General features: G+C 40.1%; 1 protein-coding gene across 3 annotated transcripts in view; it reads right to left on the reverse strand.

Annotated features, from left to right (window-relative positions):
• ARHGAP28 (Rho GTPase activating protein 28) overlaps positions 1-21,657 on the reverse strand; it is a 76,627-nt gene that overhangs the window by 26,803 nt on the left and 28,167 nt on the right. For all 3 annotated transcript variants that reach the window (XM_085052587.1, XM_085052586.1, XM_085052588.1), the window contains exons 2-3: positions 8,331-8,533; positions 3,597-3,814 (exon numbers count right to left, since the gene is read on the reverse strand). In XM_085052587.1, coding sequence (XP_084908713.1) covers positions 3,597-3,814; positions 8,331-8,533 — 421 coding nt within the window. The remainder of the gene's footprint in view (positions 1-3,596; positions 3,815-8,330; positions 8,534-21,657) is intronic.

The raw sequence follows: 21,657 nt of genomic DNA on the forward strand, positions 1-21,657 counted from the left end.
CAGCCTCCACAGTGAGAGTGTATAAAGAAACCAAATCTATGCCTCTTTTGTGAAAACGTCTTCCTTCCCTCTCACCTTTACTTTTTTTTAATCTTAGAGTAATATGTAAAAAAGAAAGGGAAGACTGGGTATAAACCCTTTTAATGCATGACTTTAAAGATCCAGATTATTTCTGTAGTATAAAAGAAAATTAAAAAAAAAACTTTTGAAGACCTTCTCTCAATGAATGAGAAAGTCCAAGAGTCAAACTGTATCCTTAACTAAACTGGGACAGCTTTATTCATTTGCCTGGGCTCCAGCAAAGTTGAGGCTTCCCATATCCTGATTTCTGACTGAAAGTGATTCACTAGACACACTAAAAATGAGCCCACTGTATATTGCCACAATATATACAGGAATTTTCCATGGGAAAAGGAAATCAGAAAAGCAAGGAGAGGATAGAGATGAGGCAGGCAGTTCTTTAGTAGCTACCTTCATTGTAGAAGATGTAAAACCAAATCATTGGAGCACCAAAATGACCAAATTTTATTTTCAGCCCTGCAGCTAAGGGAAATAAAGGCAAAGGAGGATAATCTTATAGCTCTGGCCAGGACACAGTTTGTCCATGATTTGAATATATTCATATTTCCAAGCACTGCCGTCACAATCACCTTTTCATGCAAACAGCTCTGAGTTAGTAATTCAGTCTTTAACTAGGACATGATTTTGTCATGCATTGCTGAAGTAAAATGCTTGTAAAAACTCTTTAGGAGTTTTAGTTAATTGCAACGTACAGGTTTGGGCTGTTAATGAGCACAGTGCTTCATTTCCTCCCTCCAATAACAGAATCAATGTGTGTGTGTGTCCCCCATTTGTATTCTGCAGTTGATTTTTCTAGGCTCTGAGCACTAGCAGAGCCAATAGCTTCTGATGGAAGCAGCAGGGTACCAGCAGTAGGGAAAATCAGGCCACTGTGATTAATAAACCATCCAATTTAAAGCTCGGTAGTGTGGCTGTCAGTCGAGTCTGCTGGCTGCAGACCTGTCTGAAGCAGAGTAAAAGCACCTCAGCTGGGACAGGCTCCTCTGTCTACCAAGGCATGGCTCTTGGAAGGGTGATGTACCACGGGGCAGCATTTTGCCCCTTGGGATTGTGGCACCTTTCCAGGATAGGCAACGGAAAAAAATACAAAAAAACAACCAACCAAAAGTACCAAAGAAGAAGAGAAATAACTGCATTTCCTTTTATTTCAGTCCATTTTGTCTGTTGAGGGGACACTCCTGGCATGAGGGCATGGACGTGGCAGGATGGCTGCAAAAACACTCCTCGGTCTGTGTTGTCCCCTGCAGAGCCTGGCCACAGTAGCAAAACACCTAGCAGGCAGGGCTTTTTCAGATCAGAGAGAAAAAAACAGGGCAAATCTATCTTTTTCTTCCCCCACTCCAGATAACAACTAATTCATACCTCTTTAGTGGTCCTCTAAATCTCATCTCAGGTGACCCTAGTGAGCTAATCACCTTTTCTCTCATCATTAGCCAAGGAAGAGAGTAATCCATCCTGTGACCCATCCCTCTAGGCTCTTGCAATTCTTAGATTGTTGGGAAGAGGGTGTAAATCCATCCTCCTAATGGGGAGGATTATAGAGCTATGTGAAACAATTAAAGCTGGTTTGCTGTTTGCTGCTGTTTGCTGCTGTTTACTTCTTCCCTTCCCAACTAAAAGGCACGATGGGAAAGCAAAACTCCATGTCACTTCAAGCAGTCTCCTTACCAGCCTCTCTTCAGCAGCTGTGCTGCAAAGGTTTGCTCATCCCCTGTCACTCTTCTCTTTTGGCTGGGTTGTTTTTAATGTGCTTTTCTTCCCTAAACTGATTCATCACAAAGAATAGTGCCAGGCCCAAAGAGGCAGCAAAGCTCCAGGGACTGATATCCCCTTAAAAAGACTACTTGGGAAACCCTAGGTCAGGGACACAAGCCTTCCTGAAGTGTGTTTATCCCTGAAGAGCTGATAATTAGGACAAAGTTTCTAAATCCGATAATAACCAGCAGAGCTAGGAGCACTGGTCAATGGGGAAATTAAGAGCATCGGGAGCCTTGCAGGCTTTTAGAAATACAATGTTTCACAGTCGATGGAGGAGGTGATGGTGTGCTCTGCAGTTGTGCTTGTGCATCTGTGTTTAAAATATAGGTAAGCACCTGCAGAACTGCATATTTTTGTGGGAAGTAGAATTAGAAGACTTAATTACTTATTTGATCTTATCTTTCAGACTTTCACAATGCAGAACTAGTAAGTGAACTGAATTTTGGAGGAGATAAAACACTGATTTGAAGGGCAATAGCTCTGAAGATCCAAATTCCTTTTGCAAGTGAGAAGAGAAAAATAAGCAGGTCAAAAATAGATCAATAATGTGCCCATCTGAGAGGCTTATTTTGTTGATTGAAATTTATCAGGAAATTTAAGCTTTGCAAAAAAATTTAAACACCTTAAGGTACACAGATACTTGAATCAGGAGAAGTGTACTAATCCAGTTAGAAGTACCATCAGCTTTTTAATGTTCATTCAAACATGCCTGATAAGCTCTCATGAAATAAAGTCTGCCCATAGGAAACTACTGCATCCTTCTGGATGTGTTTGTAAGATATGTGCAAGTTGTTAAAAATAATCCAGATAGTTAATTTGGAGACAAATAGGCTAACTATCTGGACATTATATCCTTGTAATTTTAATATAACTATGGAGCTGCAATTTTGTTTCCCAATTTTATTTTTAATCAATTCAGGATATCAAGCCTTGAGGAGAAAGTAGAACCAACAGGAAAGGACAAAGCAGTATCACAATGAAAAAGAGTTTCTTGGAGTTTCTCAATGCAAAAATTCTAATATTAATGTCAAAGCTGAGCTGGTGAGCTTATTGGTGACTCCCATATAAGATATCATGAGTGATAAATGTAAAATCATGTGTATTGCTTTAAGCAGTGGTCTAAACTCACATAGTTGACTGCATTCACCAGAATGCAAAACATGTTTAGAGCTATCCTCAGGGAAAAGTGGATGAAACCTCCAGAGGTACTGCTGATTTCTGAAGCCATGAAGCAAATGAACAGTTAATGGGTTTCCATTTGCTATGTAAGTGAAATGTAACTGCCAGTGTACCAGTCACAATCATGCTGGCAGGTGTTTAATTGCTTATGCATATTTGAACCCCAGTTGGTTCACTAGACAAGTTTTACTTCAACACTGAGACTGCTGAGTAAATAGCAAGTGTCCCCAGAAGCCATCAAACATTTGAATAGCTGCCAAGAATAACTCACCAATTTCCAAAATATAAAGGAGTAAATGTTAGTCTTGATAGGAGATTGCAGCAGGAAGGCTGGCGACAGATACAACATTATGTTACAGGTTAGCTACAAAACTGTGTATCATCTATTGTATTTGGTTTCTTCCCTTCCTCTCAAAAGTAGTGTATACAACATTAAAAGTCTGGTCTTGGGGTCAGAAATTGCTAATGGCTGTCTGCACATTGTCAGCAGAAAAGGGCTCCTGTCTGGCAGAGACTTTGGTGAGCTACTTGCTGACTGCATAAAAATTAAGATCAAAGGCATTCAGTAGGATACTTACAGAAGAGTCACTGGTGCCAAAGATGTCTCGCACATCCCGGACTGTGTGCTTGTTCTTCTTCCTCAGGGTCTGAGTGTAGGTGTTGTACCTCTTCTGTACAGCAGCAGCTTGAGTTCTGGTCAGAGTGGACAGCAGGGCTTGGCCATCCTCCTCTTCAGCTCCTGAGATCAACGTAGATAAGCCTACATCTTGCAGCCATTCTGCCTCCAGTTCCCCTTCTGTGGACGAAGAGAGCATGTTACTAAGCCTGGCGAGGAAGGGAGAGAGGCTGAAGGAAAGGAGTTAGCATGATGGACTGCTACCACAGCCCTTACCTTGAAAATACTCTAATTCCAACCTTTCTTGGGCTACAAGTTCAAGTTAAGCTAATTTTGTAAACACACTGCCAACTTTCAGTTTGTCAGTGTCTGTACAGAAGAGGCTAACAGGGAGAGCAGAACAGGCATTTCACCAGCATATGCATGTGAAGAAGGCAGCAGAGTTACCAGCCTGACATAGCAACATCCCTAAAATTAACCCCTAATTCAAGAGCACAAATCCTCTCAGTTACCATTTATACCACATTCACCATTTGTAGCACGCTGTACTGGAGAAGGCCATTTGGCTGATGGAAATTAAATTAGTATTCCAATTCAAGTAACAGAAATACTGAAGATGTGTATACAACAGAATAATGTATTTGCACACTAATGATTCAATTTGAGATTTCAGAGGGTCAGCTACTAGTCAGACAGCTAGTGAAGAAGCCACACTGAGAGACAGGTGATGTCCACCTAGTCCAATTGCTTATTTTGAACAAGATGATTAAGAACCAGGGCTGCTCACTAAAGAACTAGGGTCAGGATGGACTAGGTGTCCAAGGTCATGTAGGGAAGGAAGATGGAGAAATAGCCATCCTTGTATGCTAGGTATCATCTTAACTTCTAATGATTGATGACTCACTAGCACTGTACACCCCACTATTTTTTGGTATGTCAATTACTGACTAATATCTTCTTTAATCCTGTTCAATATCTGCTTCCCGACTGGTTCAGTACTGCAATTGGTTCCATGGTGAGGTTATGCATTGTGGTAAGGATTGTTTTCTATCCTGGCTCTATTGGACATGCAGAAGCTTCTGGCATCTTTTCACAGAGCCACACCTTCAGTCCCCTCACTACCAAAACCTTTCCATGTGAAGACAATATAGGTTTTCAGCTTACTACCTGTTACATTAAATGAGTATGCCCTCTGGGAGAAGGTACCCATCTACCTTCTCTGAACCATACAGTAATTTTAAATTTTGCTTTCATTGCTTTTTGATATGTCTTCTTTTTGAAGTAAACGGTCGTAGTATTTTAAAATCTCTCTTGACGCAGGAGATTTTGAGATCCTTCATTTCAGCTTTGTGAGCAATCCTAGCTCAGCAGTATGCTGCTTGACACAAGACAGTAATTTCATTCCAGCCCTGACTGAAGAAGAGGTACTACAAATAAACATGTCAAACAGGAAATGGATTAATTTGCAGCATGTTCTATAAAACAACTTGTCAATGCACTTATTGTTCTTGTCCCAGCGCCAGTCTTAATGGCAGGTTGGTATTTCCACTCTCCCTTTATTGCCTCTTCTTGACATGAGAATGCAGGCTGATTGATGGACACCAGTTTGCTGCACTTTGGCAGTTAGATACACAAAAGAGAAAATTACAGGACTGGGCTGTAGGGACAAGCAAAAGCATCTTATGCATTTGCCATCACTGACTTCATTGTTAGCTGCCCTGCCACTTTACAAAGCACTACAAAAATAGCTGCTTCTAACCCCCCCTGCTCTGTGTAAGCCAGGGGTGTGACCAGCCCCATGTCCCATGAAATAACTTGTCTCTGCTCTTATCCTTTCTGTATCCACAGACAGGATGACAGACTGTTCCTTTTCCTTCTCTGTAAGCTTTGAACCAGTGGTTCTCCTGCCATTTTCACTCTTTTGTCTAAGAAGGTCTCTTATTCTTGTGCGCTGCTGTTTGAACCACATCTGCCTGTGTTTCAGTTTTCTAATTATATTAATTTTGGCTTTTGCCCTGACGTATTCTTTCCAAGAACTGAATTTGTAATCAAACTTGGTTTTCACAACGCTATGAAAAATAGCAGGCCAGACATGAATTTCTGCCTGCTTACCAGTCACTTTGTGACTTGCTTTCTCTGGCTTTTGCCCTTTTCCTGTTCCAACCACTCACAAACAATAGACTAAGACATAGCAACAGCAATCAGAGGAGTAAAACTATTAAAGAGAAAAAAATTATGCATAAAAAACCCCTTCAAAATATTAAATAAGGGTTAAACCCCTCCATGCTGTTTTACAAAGCATTATTTTTATAGTGTTAGCTACTTATACAGCAGGGTCTTGATATTGTATTTGATTCTGCTCCACCAGAAGACAAACAGATAATTAAGAGCATAATTCTCTTTTTCTCATAGAGTTTGCTAGAAAGGAGGTGTGTCTTGCTTTGAATTTCAGATATAAGCTTAAATAACTTACAGCATTGGAGGCTTGTAACACCAAGTTGTAAAACAATTCTGCACATCACAGAAATCTTAAATACCCCATAACTTTCTCCTCCCCTACATTTTCACCCCTTGTGTCATTTGTCATGATCTTGTGTTCTTTTTTGACCATATTTGCTGACATCAACAGAGTAAGTGTGCTGTTGTCTGCCCCTTGCACACGATGTCTGGCAAATCACATTGAGGTTTTGAGAGTTGTGCCTGTCTGGCTTCTATCACCCTTTGGTCTCCTTCTTAAGGATCTGCATCTACTCCTCTCAAAGACATCTCAAAAGGGTGATCAATATTTGGTTTTACTTTGCCCTGAGGGTTTCCATATTGATTTTTAGTGTTTGGATCATTGGCAAAGAGTATTATCCTATTAGGACCTTAATAGAACTCACTATTATTTCTAAGATTTATAATCCCAGACTGAATATATTCCTGATGCTAATAAAGAGGACAAACACCATCTGATTGTGTAGGGGTGTATGCAATATAAATATATATATATGTTTAAGACAACAATATGAAGGTAAATGAAGTGTGGAGATGTACTGCATTTTGACTTGCAGTCTCATTTTTAATTCAGGACAGAGGGGAAAAAATCAATGCGATGTAATGAAGTGTAATCAGACAAAGGGTAACATCGACTGCAGCAGAGTTTGAGCTGTTGAGGAGGTTTAGTTCAGCCGTGATGAAACTGGTGGAAAAATTTCTGGAAAATGAGCTCCTGTATTGCCTTGTTTTGCCTAAGTTATCCAGCTTGGCAGTTCACAGATTTGTGTCATTCCCCTGACCGTGCAGACAAGTCAGGGACACCTGTTAGTTCATGCTGACAACTGCATGGAAGAGACACCAAGAGGTTCACAAGCTCCTTACGGAGTCTCCAAGATACAGAGTATGATCAGACAGAAATTTTCCCAAAAACGAACAAAGGAGTGCAGTTTGGATTTAAGCTGACTGACCATAACCCTCACAGCAGATGAAGATTTCTGGTTAAATCTTTCTCTTTGCTTCCAGGAGAGCCCAGCTGGAAACTGGAGACTGGGAGGTGCTTCCCTTGGAAACAGTATGTGGTTTGAGCTAATACCTCTGTGTGGGTAACTTACCATGACTGGTTGCATATTTGACTGCTTAATAAAGCAATGCTTTCACCCCCCTTTCACCATTCTTCCTGGTAGCAGAATTAATGACATCCCATTGCACGTCAAGGTAAAAAAATCACATCATCACTTGTGTTAATAATTGTATGGAAAGAACATGCCATCGTTTCAAAATCTATGCCTAGATCACCAGTTACCAGACTAGTGGCCAGGAGCCACAGAAGGGTTGCAGCAGTTATCAGCTAGTCATGACCTCAGAAGAAATTTGGTTTTATTGTAAAGCAGCACCTGGCATTCTGTGTTACACAATATAATGCATTTGTGAGTGGGGTCCTAACAGGAAAAAAAATGAGAACTGCTGTTCTAGATGTTATCAAATCGTCTAACAAAAAGCTGCATTGCAACAAGCTAGCACAGACTATTGCATGTTTTTTTCAAATACAGTATGTGACAAGAGAGCGGAAAACATTAAGGTAACAGAATGAGGTAGTAATACCTTCAGGATATGTTGTATAAGTGATGAAGGAATTTGGTCAAGTGGGGAGTCTGAACAATGTAGACATCCACATATTCAGACTTATTCCTAAACTCTCCTTGAATGATATCTCAATTCGGCAATCTCAGAAAAATAAGCAGGTATCAAATTCCTGATAGCACTAAATGACATCTAACCAAAAACTGCTTCAAGACTTAAACTACTTCTGAATCATATCCTACCAAAAGCCAGAAAATTTAAAATTCCAGCATACTAAATGAACCTTTTGCTACTTTAAATATTTTGGTTTAGTCTGTTTAATGCTGTAGATTTAGTTTTCATTGAGTGCCTTTCTTTTCTAAATCACACCTTATCTGTCCCCCTGAAGCACAAATAAAATCAGTGCAAAGAAACTTACTTCAGAAATTAATTACTGGCTTCAGTGTATAAATCAGAGTGAATTATTGTGTCTTGCCAGTGATTGACTGTGATGTTCAGAAGTGGAGCTACAATGATCACAGACCCAGCCTAGTACCTTTGCTCAGAATGAGTTACACGAAGAAGGAGATCAGGGCATGACTCTTTAGAGAGGAGGCAAAGCCAAGGTGTGAGGAAGCAGTGGTGCTCATGTGCTCACCATCAGCAGGTTTGAACTCCAAGAGCATTGCTTCTTCAGCTCCATCTTCTCTGCTCTCCTTGATGTTCTCTACTTCACACCAGAAGTCCTCCATGGAAGTGCTGTCCATGGACGCCTGCGAGTTGGAGCGACTGAATGCAGGAGGGGGTGCTGAGTCGTTGGAAAGCATCCTGTTAATTCTTCGACAACGAGAGAGAGACTTTCTGAAAAGAGAGAGAGATACAAATAAAGTTATCTACCCATCACACTAACTTGTGCCATGCAAATGGAGCAGGCAACTAGGGCTTGACCTGTGACTGCACTAAGGAGGAGGGAACAAGATTTCAGAGGCCAAGCACACAGTTCTGGTAGTTGTCATGACCTCCATTGCTCATAACATGAGCAATTAATTATGGCTGGACATATATTTTGTATCTAATAATTTATCTCTTCAATGTCCCTCAGAATTTCCCACTCTAGAGGGGAAGTCAGGAGATTTTTATTTCTAATACTGATATCCATCTAATGTACGCTGGAAAACTATTTTTACTTCTTTGTGCCTTGGTTTCTCTGTCTATCCCTTCTTGTTTTGCTTAATAGCTGAAATGCTGCAGTGAAAACTTCTCTGGGGAAAAACAGTGAGACTTGGGAATCCTGAAATATTTTACAAACTCATCTTCACTCCAAAAAATAATTAAAGACTTGAAATATTTTAATTTGGAAGAACAATTACATTCTATTTGAAAACCTTTTAAAATATTTCATTTCTTTTTCTTATGTTAAAATAATTTTAAACAAAATTTGTCTTTGACTTAAAGTAGTATATTCTAGTTCAAACAGAAGGTTTTGATCACAGGTTCAAAAAAATTACGATTCACAAAAAATCAAGTTTCAAGTTAAGATTCAATACAGGGATTGAATTAAAACAAAGTTTGTTCCTTACTCTTTTGTTCCTGTGTTTTCCCCACTGTAAGTACTTGCAGCTGAATACAGTTATACAAATCCCTTCAAAATCTCATATAACACCCACCATGAAAATTGTCTGATTTTGCTGTTTTGCATTATTGTGGCTGCAATACTGTAAACAGCTTTTGTATGTGCAATTGCAGTAGATATAGTAATCAGTAGAAATAACCACAACAATATTTGTACAAAGGAGTTAGGAGGTAACAAAATTTTGGCAGAGAGCTAGACCATAGGAATTAATGGAAAATTCTGACATAAGGTCTTCTGACCTTCACTTATCTGAATTAATTCAAACGCAGTTTCCCTTTCTCTTCCTCTTCTGTAGGGCATGATCCTGCCAACACGCCTTTGTTTAAAAACACAGGCATCGCTTTTACTCCACTAAAAAAAAAAAGGTATTTCCTTTTCAGTGTTTCCCTCCTTATCAAAGTTTTCCTAATGGACGTATAAACAATGTATTATTCAATAAAGCTGATGGAGCATGCTTCTCCCTCACTGTGCTGCTTCTTCTGCTTCATCCTTCCTTGTCAGTGAATGGCTGGCTGCTTCCCTGGAGCTTGTAGAGCCTCCACACTTTATCTGGGTGGTTCTTTCTGGGCTAAGTCTGAGCCCCAGGCTGGGGAGCTGTGGTAGGAACAAGAGAGCACAACAAATCCAGCTCTGGACATGATCAGGCTTTATAAAAGGCAAAACTCAGGGCTTTGTCTCTTCTTAAATACTCATAGGTGTAATATGGATGATTCAGCTGCCAAACCAGCCCCTGTGCTCTTGGAAGCAAAGCTTTCTGATGTGTGACAATATTGCAGCAGGAGAGAACATGCTATGGGGCGGTGGAGGCACGTTCTCTGGGAAGAGAAGTGCTGTCTTCAGAATTTCTCTCCTTTTCTCCCATCAGAAACAGATTGTTTGCTTTAAAACATAGTGCTGAAACTGTTATTGTTTTAATTAGAACAAGCCACAGTCACCAAATGCGAGAGGAATTTGTGACACAAGTGTGGTTAAAGCTGTTTGAGTGCTTTCGTCGTAGCTCTCCCTCTGGGGAGATGTGAGTTTCAGTCCACTTTTGTTCACAAAGCCTCACATGACTGGGGTACCTGATAAATTATAATCCCTGGAATAATGTATCTGGACATGTCAGCCTCTGGGGTTTTTTATGGATTTTCCTTTCTTTATGGATTCATCTATCTCCCCTGCGTTAGCAAGTATGAAAAAAGCAAGGACCTAAATATGCTGAGTTAATACTGCACCAAGCCTCCTCGAGCAGAGGTTTTCAGCAGAGGTGGGTGGGATGGGGGAAGCAGCACCCACCAACCAATTGCTTGCTGCTGTGAAAAGCTGAGCTCTTTTGTTTAAAAGGTGATAGCGAACACAAATAAGGAAAAAGGCAAAACTTCCTGCTACTCTAATGGTGTTTGGGGCCCCTGTTCACTGCACATTGTGCAAGCACAGGAGATGCCAAGACCTGGTGCTTGTCCTCCTGTTGCAGCTTGTCCCTCACCAGCCTCCTCTTCAGCTTGGGGCCAGAGACCTCCACACTGCTGCCCACTGAGAAATTAATGTCCCTGCTCAATATAAACCGTTCTGAAAAGTAAGTTCCTACATATGCTATATAGCACAGCCCAGAGCTCCCAAGCCAGCAATTGCAGCAAGGAATGCTCTCACCAGTCTGGAATCAAACATGAGCTGGGATGAGCAGAGGGCATCCCTGATAGCACCACTGGCTCCCATCATTTAGTCATGGTCAGGGAATTCAAACATTTCCTGCCCTCCCAGGGTGAATCTTGACCACGACCTTTGTGCTCTTCAGGCCCCACACCACACTGATCCTCGGGCTTTGACTCCATCAGCACTTCAGCCAGCTCTGACCAAGGCTCTTTATTTCACCATATTAGGAAGAAAGAGGCTTGGTGGGTTGCTGCTTTTCTCCCCACTGAGAGTGTGCTTATTTTGTAATATTACCATACAAAAAAGCTAAATGCAAAATAGACCCTGTAGCACAGCAACAACTGCTGTGGCAACCAGCTTTGCCAAATATGTCCAAGGTTCCTGGGTAATTAATGTGCATTTACAACAATATTACAAGTATGGAGCTTATTTGGAAAATCATCTGAACAAAGTCTCCCGAGAACTTCATATACGAGGCTTGTTATCTCAACCCGGATTAAATCAAGCTGTGTAAAATTCCTGTAACAAGAAAGGCTAGGCAGAGGTGCTTTATCCTTACTAGTAAACATCAGAAGCTTGCTTCCAGGTGGTCTGGTACAAACCTTCTCTAGTTATTTAATAGGCAGAGTCTGCCTATTAAAAGCTCATGTGTTTGAAAGACATCCAGCTGCTGTTTTGACCCATATACCTGTGACTTTTGTCCTGGAGGAAGTGGTCTTGCCTTTATGTGATAATGGCAGTTGTCTCCCATTTCCTCCAGCCAAAGCTGCTCAAAACAATTTCAGGGAAAAAAAAAATCCTACTGACGAAGCAGAGCAAATTTTTCACTGCTTTTAATTAATTCTTGAAGGACACTGTAAGAGCACTGACTCAGCAATCTGCCTGCCTGTCTCAGAAACAGCTCAAGAAGCCCAGGTTGCCTGTTACCTGGGAACTCTCACAGCAGAAAACCTCTGTTCCTGACACCTTTTTCACCCTGAAGCCATCCTCTTTTATTGGTGATTTTTTCTCAGTCCCTGAAGAGAAGTTTAGAATAAAAAGTTTTCACCAAGATGATTCTGTTGCTCCTACAGGAAAGCTGAAAACCAGTCTTGCTCAGTAAGCAGTGATCACAAAGGTCACGCTCAGTTTCTTTTGTTCTCTCACACACATAGGCAGTGGTGAGCTAAGCTGAAATGCTGATTAAATTAAACACAGGAGGGATCTCAGATCCTGGCTTCCTTGATGGAAAAAGCTGGGAGAGGAGTATGAACCTAAAAGCACCAAGCGAAAATTATAGCAAATCCAGTGGAGGAGCTGAAATGTTTTTCAGGGTGGAAAAAAATAAAAAAGAAAAGCCACATAAAACACTGAAAAAGGAAAGAAAAAGAAGGGAAAAGTATACACGAACTAACGTTATCAAAGAACTCCTCTATTACTGGATATTCACAGGAGAAAGAGCTAGAGAGTGCCAGGAAGGAGAAATATGATGATATCATTTAGAAAGCTTTCTGTGGAAAGATTATTGCAGGGAAGCAGGGTATTTCCATGGGGCACTAGAAAGCTGATTCAACTGTATGTGACTCTGGTTTTGGCCTGGTAGATGTTTATAACGCTGATGAAATGCAACCACCAAACTTACCCCATATTTTATCTTCCATACATACTGCAGAAGTGTGCTGTTCAGGATCTGATACCACCCATTGATTTCAGGATAGCCAAGCCAGATCCAATAAGCTATTCTTATCCTATCCTCAAAGTAAAGGTTTGTCAAACCACACAAAGAGCTGGCTCAGTGACACCTAATGATTGCTCACAGGCTCAGTAATGATAAAGCCAGGCCTGTGTTTTGAGTTTAATTAAGTAATGGATGGTAAAGAATCCATAAAACAAATGGGAGCAATAAAGCCACATTGTAGTTAAAAACAGCACTCAATCCTTGTTTACACAGAGGGACAGGACATCTTATTCTTGTGGGTTGTTATCCTTAATTTCATTCTGTGGGTCCTGAACCTGCTTCACCACAATTAGTCACATTTATAGGAACAGGGAAGGTGAAAGAAGCAAATTCTCCTGGTCATTGTAGGACGAAGATCCACCTTTTCACATTGTAATCATTTTATTAGCATAAACACCTGCTTAGCTCTTCCCAAATGTAATGAAGGGGGTGACAGCTTGCATTGACAGGGAAACAACATTTATTCCTCTTTATTAAGAACTGCTTTGAACTGTTAGAAACCAGTCATGTACCATTATTTCTTCTTCTTCTAAATAAAATATATACAAATTCCAAGCAAAGGAAGAATCCAGCAATGGGAAATAGTATTTTTGTGCACAGCTCACTCTTTACCCAAATCTCTCATCTTCTGGTTCCTTCCTGGCGACCTTTTTCCTGCACTGTTAGTGGTCTGCTTATTTCCTTCTCCCCATGCTTCATGGCTTCTGATCACAGAGAAGAGTATGTATCAGACAATATCCCCCCAACTCCATCTACACACTTCTGTTTCTGATTATCTTGCAGATGTTAGGCAAGTCGTGGACAGTTTCCTTGTCCTCTCTCTAGCACATAGCATAGGAAATATTTAAACTATCATGCTCAGTGGTGCTGTCACCCTGTACCCCTTTGTAACAGAGTATTTGAGTGAGAGGCAGTGAAGGATTTTATTTCATTATTAATTTTCTCATCCAAAACCATGTGAATCTCATTGCTCTTTGTTAACAAAGATGGATTTGAAAATAAGCTATCACCTTACCGTGTCAGTTAGATTTCAAAACCCAGGAATTCTCTATTTTGCCCGTCTTTGTATTCTACAAAAGGTTCTTCAAAGTACATTTCTGTCAACTTTAATTTTACTCCAGATATTGCACCTGAGCAGGTCAACCCTGGAGGTAAGCAAAGACTTAGGAACAAGATACTGGAGAGCAGCACAGCAAAAGAGACCTGCGGAGTCCTGCTGATGGCAACTTGAACATGAGTCCGCAGTGCCCTGAGAGCCAGGAGGAGCCATAAGAAAGACAAGAAACTATCAGAGAGCATCCAAAGGGGGTCTACAAAGATGGTGAAGGGTCTAGAGGAGAAGCTGTCTGAGAAGTGACTGAGATCACTTGGTTTTTTCAGCCTGGAAAAGAGGAGACTGAAAGGAGATTTCACAGCAATCAACAGCTTCCTCACCGGGGGAGGAGGAGGGGCAGACACTGATCTCTTCCCTTTGGTGACCAGCAATGGGACATGAGAGAATGGCTGAAGCTGTGTCAGGGGAAGCTAAGGTTGGATATTAGCTAAAGGTTTTTTCACCCAGAGGGTGTTTGGACACTAGAACAGCTCCCCAGGGCAGTGGTCCCAGCACCAAGCCTGGCAGAGTTCAAGAAGTGTTTGGACAATGCTCTCAGGCACATGGTGTGACTCTTGGGTCTGTCATGTGCAGGGCAAGGAGCTGGACTTTGATGATCTTTGTGGTCTTTCCCAACTTAGGATATTCCATAATTCTATGACTTTTTGGACCAGAAAGTGTTGTCTAATGAATCTCAAGACATAAAAACTTAAAAGAGAAAAGATTTGAAAGATTTCAGAAATTAAGTTTCTTTTGTTTATTTCTACTTTATTTGCAATTCATCGAGGTACTAACAGAAGGCAGGAGATTCAGTTGCAGAGTTTGCATGCCAGTGTTACCTGCCAACATTTAAAAATGCGTTTCACCTTGGGTTCTTCAGCTGCCTCTTATGCAACTTCTCTGTAAGTGGCAGGGAAGTCCCCCGCTGTAACAAAGGCCACATTGTGGCCACTCTTCAGCCAAGCATGGAGAGTGCAGAAGAATCTCTCTCTGTTTGTGGGCTGCAGTGTGAGGGATCTCACAATCAAACCCTTTGAGCTAAGGGAGTGCAGGGAATATACTCTCTAGGTATTGCCTGCTGGCAACAGTGACCTTTGGGGACATAACCCAGACCTCTCTTCCACACTGGCAAGCACATCACTTCAGTGCTGGTCTGATGCGACAGAGACAGTGGCACTACATGGCTGAAGTGTGTCTGTCAAAATCTGAAAGGGACTCTATTTCATCTTCTTTCTCCTAACAAAGCTATTGCTAAAGGGCAGAAGGGGTTACCAAATGATTAATACTAACAAGAGTATGTTCTGTTAACCATTTTTTTTTCAAGTGAATTGAAAGAATTCTTTTCATATACATTAAGAGGAAGCAGTATAAGGCAGTTTTCAATGCTGAAGACTTAAGAACATAAGCAGATCACGGTAGGATATGTTACATGCAATTTTCAGTAGGTATGGGCAAGACAAAAAACATCTGGACATAGCCTACTGAAGGCAAGAGCTGGTCATGAGCAGCTATTTTAAACATCTTAAACATTTCCAATACATATTTATTGGTAGAAGTGACAAATTCTTTCATTGTGTTGATACTTGCTAAAGTCAAATTTATTTTATATGAAAAAAATCTGCACATGCAGGGCAGAACAAAGTTTTCCAGGAGGAAAGATAGGCACGTGGGCCATGTATTGTGGGCTTAGGAAATTCTGTGCTTCCAGAAAATGTTTGTTCCATTGTGCCTTTACAGTAAAAATTACTTTTGTCTGAGCATTGACCCCACTGGATGTCACACTGTATTATTTAGAGCTGATGAAAGCCTCCAGGAGCACCAAGCTCACTGCACAGGCACTGTGCAATTTATCCTCTTGTGTTGAGTAGATGCCTCCATAAATTCCATCTGGCATTCACCCAGAGAGATCCTAGTTAGCTGAGCACCCTGAAATCCAAGGCAAATTCCACCTGGACTGAATCTGAAAACAAGCTGTGTGGCAGCCCTGGATTTACTACTATAACATTACCAGCTGTTGGCATGAATTACTCAGTCAAGGCATACAAATAGCATGAGGCAGAAGTGTTTCATTCTGCAGTTTAGGACCAGCAGCTACCCAGTGTCTTACCCAAAGCAGCAAGCAAAGACAGTGTAGAGTCACATAAAGGAAAAGGAGAGCAGGAAGTACAAATACATTAGATTCCATCCAAATTCTGGTACTGCACAAAGTGTGATGCATGCACTCAGCCCCTCCTCAGAGAGCTATCTCAAACACTGAGGAAGCTCTCACAAAAGGCAGTAGAAAAGCTGCCATGTTCTTTTGTTTCCTACTGTGAACACTCCCTGTGTACAGCATGGTCTCATGTCAGCTGGAGTACATCAGGGCACTGTGCATCCATGTGCAACTACAGACACCAAGGAGTTAGAAGGAGGAGAGTAATGTGCAGTCTAGTCCAGAATCTACTTTCACAATAAAATTGATAAGCCTCTGCCAGCGACACACATTTAGCCAGGTTCATTATTTATAACACAACAGGATACTGTTAAAACTGCAGGGAATGTACAGGTTCAAGAGCTCCAATGGGGCTTAAATCATTCACCAAGCAAAGAAGCAAACCAAGTAAAATCCATGGGGGAAATTAACTGGACCATGTTAGGAGACTTTTGGCTCTAGAACCAAAATTTGGAGCTTTTAAAGAAAAGGAAATAATAAAATACTCAGCAGACACAATGAAGCATTGAAACATAAGGGGTCAAACTTTCTACAGCCTTTAGTACATCTTCTAACATTGCCTGCATTTATGTGGAAAATGTGAAAGAATATATACTTTTATTTTTATATAATTCTAAAGGGGCTATCCTTTGAACCAGCATGATTATTATCATTAAGAAACTCACGTATTTGTAGGGCTTTCTCTCTCAGAAACACTTCAAAAGACAAATTCAGTCATTTTGGTTGAATTAAGGTAATAGCATAAAGAACTGGACTATACTGTCTATTGGAAGGCCTCTAATGAAATGACATACATTGCAAACGTAAGCACTTTAAGGTCCTGATATAAGCAATGAAGGGAGGCAGATACATCTAGAGAGTGAACATGTAAACTAAACAGGAGCTTGAAGCCATGCAATATGTCTTTGAAGTTTTCTTTGGGCTTAGTTTTAAGTGAAGTCCAGCTGTTACTTTCTTCCTTCCTATAATTAATGAATGCTTTTAAGTAAATGTCACCACTCCACCCATTACACTTTTTTCAAAGGCTTCAGGACCTAAGCAAACAAGCTTTACTTGAGTTATTGGTTTTTCCTTTAGATGTTTTTTAACGTATATTGAAGGCCATGACTGAGCTACAAAATATGAGCAAGTAAACTCAAATGTATTAATTTACATTTTTGTCATGAAAGGTATTAATGACAAGATGTTTTGAACATTGTGCTTAATAGCATTCATAGGACTGGACTGAAATAATGTAAAGCAACACATTGAACTTTTAAAAGTAAGCAAAACACAACATTTGAAGTTACTTTAATGAAAAAAATGCATATGCACTGAAGATACTCTTGAATCTTTTGACACAGTGAGGAAAAGCTTCGCATTGTCATGAAAATCCTGGATCAGATTCTCAGATAGCAATAAACTGTTACAACTCCAGTGGATTAATTTATCCCTTATGCTTAAATTCAGAACATCCTTCTTTGTGGTACTGCTAATGTTGAAGTTACTACAAATCACAAAACTTCACGAACAAATGTACACCATTTAAATTTTTCTCATCAGTTCTGGGTTGGCTGTCTGGCAATTCTGGACTCTCAGCTTCTATTTTCTGCCCTGCATTGTACTTTTGCTATATTAAATAAGTCAGAAGGAAGAACAAAAAATTTGCTGGAAAATTCTGCAGCCAAATAGAAATCAAGATGTGAGCTTAATTCTATTTTTTGCCACTCAAGTACATTTGTAAAGATTGTATGAATTACTTTGGAAACAGTCCCATGTTTGCTGAATAGTCTGTTCTTTTCTTAATGAGACTGCTCAAAAAGCAGTGTAGATAAAGAATGCGCAATGAATAAAGAAATGTAGATGGGTCTTGGAGAATATCTCAAAGCACAGAGTTTCTATTTTTACCTGAAGAAAAATGGTTATACATCATCTGGAAATTAATGGAAAGCACATCAACATGGAAACTCTTGTCAATGTCCTGCACAGTCTGTGACTTTATTGTTCATGACCTGAGGCAACATGAGGCCTCATCTCTAATTGTCTCCCTTTCTGTCCCTCTGTTTGCAGATGTCCCTGAACCCTGCTTCCTTCCCTTCCTTTTTCATTTTTCAGAAATCAAGTGCTACTAAGCTGAGTGAAAGACTTGTGTAAAGGTGTCGCAAGCAGAGAAGTTGCGAAGGGTTCTCTGTGCAGGGAGGAGATGACAGCAATGCAGCACAGGGGGACCAAACACACAGGGCACAGGATGGGCACTGGAGCTGGTGGATGCATTCCCACGTTTCTCCAGCAGCATTTGACTGTCATGTTTCCTTATCAGCTGAAGTCACACACCAGCCCCTCTTTCCACTCAGTTCTAAATATTTGTAAAAAGCTCAGTCAAAGCAATGAGGGCACTTTACATTCTACAAAAATTAATGACTAAAAAATCCCAAACAGCCAGGCAATACTAACAGAAGTAAATCCTCTTGGCTCTGCTGAGCCAAGAGTAGTTTTGCTAATGTGGTGCACATTTCACCTTCAAGCTTTAAGAAAACTGTATCAGAATATGCTTTTGACCTACATTTTTGTAGGGAACAATGAATGAAGAATTTCTTGCTAATTCACTCATCTCTTGGTCAAAATTTTAGGCTGTTTCACTCACTTTAAAATTAAATTGCAGTACATTATTTGATAATGTCTCCAATTAAGGGCATCAGTAATTATACAAACATAATTATGTAAACAAAAAGCTAATTTTAAATCAAAAGCTGGTAGAAGACTCCTACTAGAGATTGATCTGGAGAGTTTTCATTTAAAAGGTAGGTACAAAAATGTGCTGTCAAGAACCTATTGAGTTGCCAGATGAGTCTAATAGCATTATCAGTACTATGAAAGTTCATGGCCAGATGATGGTAAATGTCATCATAGGAAATCACAGAAAAGAGCTGAAAATGAAGAGTGTAGTGTAGTGTAGTGCAAAATTCAGTGGAGACAAACACAACAGACAGGGAACACCAAAGACATCATCACAGGCCTCTAAAGAGCATAAATTCCCAGTTTTAGAGGAAACAATGGACCACAAAATCAAATTTAGTTTGTTATATTCTGAGGTCTTCAATAGAGGAATGACGAAGCCAAGAGAAAAAAAAACAACAATGCATTTTCTTATACTTTGGCTATACAGTTCCAATCAATGGAGTATAAAAGGTTTTCTGTGATATTAAAGTCATTTCTAGGCTTATGCTAAAGAGATGGAAGGAACATCTTCATGGGAAGTGCCAATGCAACACTTTAGATCTTAAGTGGTAGTTTTCTAATTGTGTCCAAATGTTTGTACTATGTGCCTGTGAAAAACATGACCTTTCTATGTAACCAAACGAATTCATGATGCTTCCAAACCACTAGGACTCCAGTGAGATCTAGAAATGTTAGACTAAGATACACTTCTTCACAATACCCATAAAAAAGAGCAAATAACAGAACAAGAAAACTCACCTTTTAAATGGGAAAATTAGAACATGATGCACAGCAGCTTTCCAGTTTCCTTCAGCTACCGTTTTGTTCTCCTGCTTATATGATTTTTGAGGTTTGTCTCAAATATTTCATCCATGAGGACTCTGAGGAAAGCTGTAGCATGCCAGGTATTTCAAAGCTATGTTTTCAAATATACTACAGCTCCTGAAGCTCTTAGAGCTAGAGAGGCCATTAATATTTACAAAACAAGGTGCCTTTGTCTTTAGTACTTCAGTGATGTAATTCTGAATCTGACAAGCAGCCCTGCTGAAGTCAGCCAAATGACTCCTGTGCATAGGGTTTGACTTTCTTAACTTTTTTAATATTGATGCTGGGGGAGTAAGATGTAGCTATTGGAAATCTCTGAGGAAAATGAGCTCTTGTTGGGAGGAAGACTTCCAGACTCAGAAGACAAAGAGGGATGGTATTATCTTAGCTTGGAGCATCTTAACATAGGCACAAAATGCCTGTTCATATTCTCCTGGGATGAAGAAACCTTAGATGGCCAAGAACTGAGCTAGAAATTTCCTTAGCACCTTTTGTAAACATCATTTATGACCAGAAGGGATTACTCTTGGTTATTTTGGCATGTACTGTTTTGTACTGGCTTGTTGTAAGCTCTTAGGGGTTTGCACCAGGTTGTGCTAGGACAATGGGAAGAGGACTTTGGAGAATTTCCTCTTCAAGCTGTGTTGAGTATTTCCTAGCCAGTCACAGCCTGGAGTCTGAACCCAGATACCAAATCATCATGCAGTAGATAACAGCAAAATTTGGTAATTATCAAAACACCCCAATCACTCCCATATAATAATCACTGTATTACTTAATTAATTATATAGGCAAGAGCTAATTCATCATGTCACAACTCCAAAGACATCAAATAAAAATTATGGAGGGAGATGAGATCTCCAAAATAACACAGATACTTTGTCACAGAAGAGGGTTAAAATACAAGCACTAGTTTGTGACTTAAAGCTATGGTACTCTATGAGTAAAAGGACTGCTTCTGCAAGTCCTGCAGTGCTTGGCTGAAGTTCCAATTTGAGCTTTGTCAACCCTGTACATATTCTTGGCCAGATAACCACTAAAAAGTAATTAATATTGCTATGCAAACATAGTAAATCATGTCTGGAAGCTCACATGCTCATGTTAAAGGAGTACAACTAAGCTGTTTTGCCCTCTGTCATTGTGGGTTCATGCTCCTCTTCCCACACCTGCCTAGATAAGGGCTGTGATCCATGATAGGAGGTGAAGATTCATCAGGCATTCATCTTTTAATGATTGTGTTAGATCTTTCACTATGCAGGCACTTTATGAATGTTGTGAAACTGTAATGCTATCCTTCCCATGAGGACACCAAATTACTTATCCATGCTTTTGATATAATGCATCTTGGCTGAACTGCTGCAGCTCTCTCTCTCTCTCTCTGGAAGATTTCCAGTCAAGGGCTATATTTACGTCAGTTACAATTGATTCAAAATGCTTCCACAGGATCTTGAACAGGCTAACACATCTTCCTGAGTTTAATCCAAAGCAGATGATATATGGCTTTCCAGTAAAACAGGGGAATAATCATGCTTCTACCTCTAGTTCTTTGGTTTGAGTTGGTAGCCCTGATTGATATTCAGCCACTGCTTGGACCAGCATATTTTTTGGACTGTCAGGTTACTACAGATTATGCTTCCAAAAGAGAATAAGGCAAGCAGTCCCTAACTCCTATTTTCGGGAAAGACTGAAGGATTCCAGAACACAAAACCTATGGATTTACAGGGAGAGTAAATGTTCTTGCTCTCAAAGTCAGTTTGGACTTAGGCCTATAAATCACAGAAGAACTTTTGAAAATTTGCCTTCAACTTAATTGTATATCATTACACTCTTTGTCCTTGGAGTTCTTTTTCTGTGGGCATTAATCTTGGCCAATTTTCTGGGACTTTGACCACCTAAATTCAAGCCTTATCTTTCAAATTTGGCTTTGATTAACACAGCTGTTATTTATTCTTTTGCTTGGCAGGGGTTTCTGCAAAACTGCCATAAAGTCAGCCTGTTTGTATTGTATTCTACTGTTAACCTTCTTTTCCTTTATCTTTTCCTTTATGACATACATTCACAGTATCCTAAGGGGAATGTTATTATACATTTATATGGATTCATATGCACGTATAAATAAATGTATGAATACACAACAAAGATGGCAACAAAGGGAGGGAATATTTTAGTAATC

Source organism: Lichenostomus cassidix, chromosome 2 (assembly GCF_008360975.1).
Source record: "Lichenostomus cassidix isolate B80296 chromosome 2, HeHo_3.0, whole genome shotgun sequence".
NCBI lineage: Eukaryota > Metazoa > Chordata > Aves > Passeriformes > Meliphagidae > Lichenostomus > Lichenostomus cassidix.